The following is a 4606-nucleotide window of genomic DNA, read 5'->3' as shown; positions in this document are numbered from 1 at the left end:
GCCGCAGGGGCTTGCCGAGGTGAGCTGGGTCTCCTCGCGCGGGGCAGGGCGGGGCGGGGTTGGCTGACCTGGCCCCGCCCCCGCGCTGGGCGGGACTGCGCATGTATAAGTGTGTGCATAGATACGGGCGGCGGTGGTTCATTAGAAACGTTTTTATAAACGCATTTGAGGCTTACGCTGGGTGGTGAACGGGGCATTAAGGCTTTTTCCAGGAAACGCTCCCAGGTTGTTCCTGGTGACCAGCCCCTGGTCTGGTCTCAGGGCTGGGGAGCTGTTGACCAGGCGCTGGCAGCCTGCGGTGTGCGCAGCCGTTGCATCGATGCTGTAGGCTGGGGCAGGCAATTATTTCAGCTGGAGGGCCGCTGAACCGGTTTTGGTGAGCTAGGAGGGCCGCAGCAGTAGCCCTGCCCCTTGGTAGGTGCCTGCCCCCAGCTGCCGTCTTGGGGCCAGAAGGCCCCCTCCCCCGTCCCTGATCTTTGTCACTGGAAGTCTCTCCCCTTGTCCCCAGAAGTACCTGGGAGGGGGGAGCAGGTGCCTCTTTGGAATCAGAAAAAAACCCAGATCATATACTAAAAGTCAAACATCTACTACAATGTATTTTTAATTTTATTTTTTAAAATATTTTTTTCATGAGTTGTTTGGATAGTGTATATAGAGGTGATTGCATAATAGCTCAAAATCAAATATTTTGTAAATTGTGTGTGGGGTGTGGTTGAGGGAATGAGTGTATATGGTGAAGATCGTGGGGGGGTGGAGGATATGTTGGAAGGCATGGGTGTGTGTTGGGTGTTTGTGGGGAGAGTTGTGGGGACCCCCCCCAGATGCCTATCCCCCATCGTGCACCGCTCCTGTCCCCACCAGCAGCCGCAGGCCCTTGGTGCTTATGGCCCACATGGGCTCAGCTGCCCAGCTATGCATGGGTCCAGCCAGTTCTGGGAGCTGCATGTGGCAGCTGACAAGAAGCAGAGCTAAGCTGGCCCACCTCTATCGTACAGAACTCACATGCAGCTCTGGGGACTCCTGTGCCACCAGGGAGAAGCCCCATGTGATGCAGCTGGCTGCTTTCCCCACTTGCTTTCCCTACGTGTAGCTCACAGGACTCTGCTGCAAGTGGCAGGGAGCCCTGCTCCCTGTTTCCCAGCAGAGTCTTCAAACCTCCCACTCTTCCTCACACCCTACAAACCCCACACGCCCACACCTTGTCCACCTGAGCTCTATGCTCCCGCCCCCTTGCTGAGCACCAGTTCTCGGCTCCTGCCAGCCTCAGCCCCACGCTCTGTGTTCCTGCCCAGCTGCAGCTTCCCTACTTGCTACCCAAAGCAAGCACTAGCAGAGACAGGAAGAGTAACCGGTGGAAACCAAGCAGGTCCCCCGGCAGCTGCTGTAGTGGCAGCAGTGGCCCTGCCCAGAAGCTGCGTGTGCTGGACAGGCCAGGGCCCTCCCTCACTGGGCAGGGTACAATTAATTGGTGGGTGCCTGTGGGCCAGATGAAATTGCCTGGTGGGCCAGATCTAACCCACAGGCTGTATTTTGTTTAACCCTGCCTTAGAGTGACCCCAGAGCCCTAGATCCTCTTCCCATGGCCCTGTTGTATATCCATGGGGCGTTGACTCTTCTTCCCTTGCAAATCTCACTTCAACAAGCACAACCTAACAGGACTTTACTGCCTAGTGGAGAACCCCTTGAACTCTTGGGGTTTCCCTGGGATTGCCAAAGAAAATGGTTCTGCAGTCCTCCTGGGAATAGGATGCCTGTTTCTGCAACTGCACTGAAGTCATTCTTATCACCAGACACACTGTAAAGTAGAAAATCCAAATAGGTTTATTACTAAAAATAAAAGAATACCCAGATACAGAAAGGCTGTTAGGTTTGGTAGAGAAACAGAAACACCTGCTAGTTGACTTCTAACCTGCAGCTGTTTCTTGGTGTTTCCAGCTGCTAGTAATTCTGCCTGCTCTTCAGGTGACGCCCATTTTCCTTGTCTGGGTTCCTGCTTTTCCCTAGGCCCAGGGTAACATCCTCTCTCCCACTTCTCTGTCTCCTTTGTAACTGGTAAAGGGTTTATTTGGTGCTCCAAAGGTTCAGTTCCAGCTTGCTGAAGATTAGAGTACAACTCTTCAACAGCAACACAGAATTTTAATTACAATTTATAATTCCTTTGTCACTGTGGCTCAGTAGCTCTCCTGTCTTTTGGAAGGGCAGCTTTTGACATTACAACACTCACCGAGAGCAAAATGTTAAGTGAATATCAAGGAAGTAATAAAAAAGAGAGAGTACCTTATAAATTTGGCATGACCAGCCTGTGGCATGTGCGCCACAAATGGCATGGGTAGCTTCTCTGTGCAGCATGCAGATCAGGGAGAAAGTAGAGAAACAGATGGGGCAAGGAGCAGAGCAGCAGATCAGGTCCGGGAGGGGGATTGGAATGGTAATTGGCTAATTTGTGGCACTCATGCCAAAAAGGTTGACCCCCACTATTGTGGAATAACTAATGGTGATCACTGTTTTGTTTAGGCCAAATTGTACTTCACCAACAGGGGAGCTTTCAGCTTTACCAGGCTCTCTAGGACAGTGTAGAATAGCAACAACAGCAGAAAGTAAAGTAATGTAGAACAGTGATGTCAAACTTGTTTGGCCCCATGGACCAAATCAGGACCGCGGGACTTCCCATGATGTGCAAGCAGCAGCAGCACCATTAATCCTTGTGGGATGACTGCGCCTCTGTTTCAGCATGTCTTTAGAGTTAATGCTGCAGCTACTTGTCCCTCCCTTTCCCTTCCATCAATCTTAGTCACCAAGGGTCACTAAAAACCCTGGTTTTGATGGGGACAACAGGGTTGGGGTCTGGAGGAAGTGAGAGGCATTAGCTCCTGATCCAGGGGAGTTACACAGGCATGACATTGCGGCTGTGGGGGTTCAGTGGCTGTGGCGGAGGTGTGGCGTGTGAGAAGCCCTGCAGGCTGAGTGACACACCTCCATGGAGCAGATCCAGCCCACGGGCTATATTTTTTTCTTCTCAACGTAGAGCATGCAAGCTTGCATTGGATACAGAATCATAGAAAAATAGGGCTGGAAGGGACCTTCAGAGGTCGTCTAGCCAGAGACAGGATAATCCCTATCCAAACCATCCTAAACGTATCTGTAGTCTAACCTGTTAGTAAAACTACCCAGTCAACCCTGCCACAACTACAAGGCATGCTAACCTGCCACAGGTAAAATAGAGGGACAACAGTAACCAATGTTCTGCTGACCAATATCCTGCTGCTGGAAGGGCTGTTAAAATATGCTTGAGGTCTGAGGAAGAGGGCCAACTATCTCTCCCACTGCTATAGAGGAAAGCAAAAACCACCAGTCTGTACCACTCTGACCTCACCATAGGTAAGATTAGAATTAGGGTGCTTAGGATGCTGTGGAATAATTTACAACAGATTTTACCGTCAAGACCAGTGGGGTCAACCTTTTTTTTCAGGCAGGTATATACTCTAGTACTTAGATATTCCCCACTTCCTGAATGCTACTTTTATCCCAGATTGGAGTAGAGTGATTTAAATAGGCATAGGGCTGGGTTCACTCCACTTTTACTAGGGAATAAAGGCAGTTTATTTTGTCATAAACGTGTGCCTAAACATGCATTTGTACCAAGTTACTGCAATACTTAATATATGAATAAAAAATCATCTGGCTACAACAGTGCCAACTTCAGCTGTTCAGAAACCATGAGACTCTTAAGTAATGAGTTTAAAAAAAACCTTTTTGCTTCTTTTAAGCCGTCTACTTGTTTCTGAACCTTTAGCATTTGTGTGTTTAGGCTTTTTCCCATAGCTACAAGTGCTAGAATGTTTTTTGGAACAGAAGCTGAAATTTCCATATAATCGCATGAAATCTGGAACCAGCACTTTATGGAAAATACCAGATATCATGAAATTCAAGATAAAATCAAAAACATTTAGAGTACTTTGACTGCTTGGTTTGAAAAGAAAACACTGATTACATTCCCTAACCTTGACACTTAGGGACAGTGATCTCATGGTACCAAACACAATACAAAAATAATTTAATAGGAATTTATTACTCTTGTCTGAAAGTAATTTTTTCAGTCTCAGAAAACTATGTTTGTCATCCAGAGAGAGAGCTTTTTGGTCTGGCTACATGGAAGACCAAGAATGTATAGTAGTTGATATTTTGTAGCAGCACTAGAATTGTGTTCTTTTAGAGTCTGCAAGGAATAATGAGGCTGTCCTGGAAGATGTTACCTTGCTTATCCTGAAGCGAAGGATAGTTTATATTAGCTGATGCTGAATACAGGCTGTCCTTGACATACAGTGTTTTGATACAGCATTTATAAATTGACACCCTGCTTCAACTTTCTGACATCAGTTTCGACTTTACAATGCTTGATCTGATGTGATGCCATGTCAGCGAGCAAGTCGCTGTGTCACCCATCTCCCTGGAGAACATCTGTCCAAACTTATAGTTTCATAGTTTCTAGGGTCGGAAGGGACCTGAGCAGATCATCTAGTCCGACCCCCTGCCATGGCAGGAAGAGCACTGGGGTCAAATGACCCCAGTAAGGTGGTCATCCAACCTCCTCTTAAAAACCCCCAGG

General features: G+C 48.1%; 1 protein-coding gene across 1 annotated transcript in view; it reads left to right on the top strand.

The window, feature by feature from the left end:
• Position 1: 1 nt before the first annotated feature.
• Positions 2-4606, top strand: part of WDR41 (WD repeat domain 41) — a gene marked incomplete at its 5' end in the record, with an annotated part of 55650 nt that continues 51045 nt past the window's right edge. Inside the window, one exon of the mRNA XM_019518247.1 lies at positions 2-19. Coding sequence (XP_019373792.1) covers positions 2-19 — 18 coding nt within the window. The remainder of the gene's footprint in view (positions 20-4606) is intronic.

Source organism: Gavialis gangeticus, unplaced genomic scaffold (genome assembly GCF_001723915.1).
Source record: "Gavialis gangeticus isolate Ggan-Ray unplaced genomic scaffold, GavGan_comp1, whole genome shotgun sequence".
NCBI classification, from domain to species: Eukaryota; Metazoa; Chordata; order Crocodylia; family Gavialidae; genus Gavialis; species Gavialis gangeticus.
The sequence above is the reverse complement of the archived record's forward strand: the minus strand, read 5'-3'. Positions and strand labels throughout refer to the sequence as shown.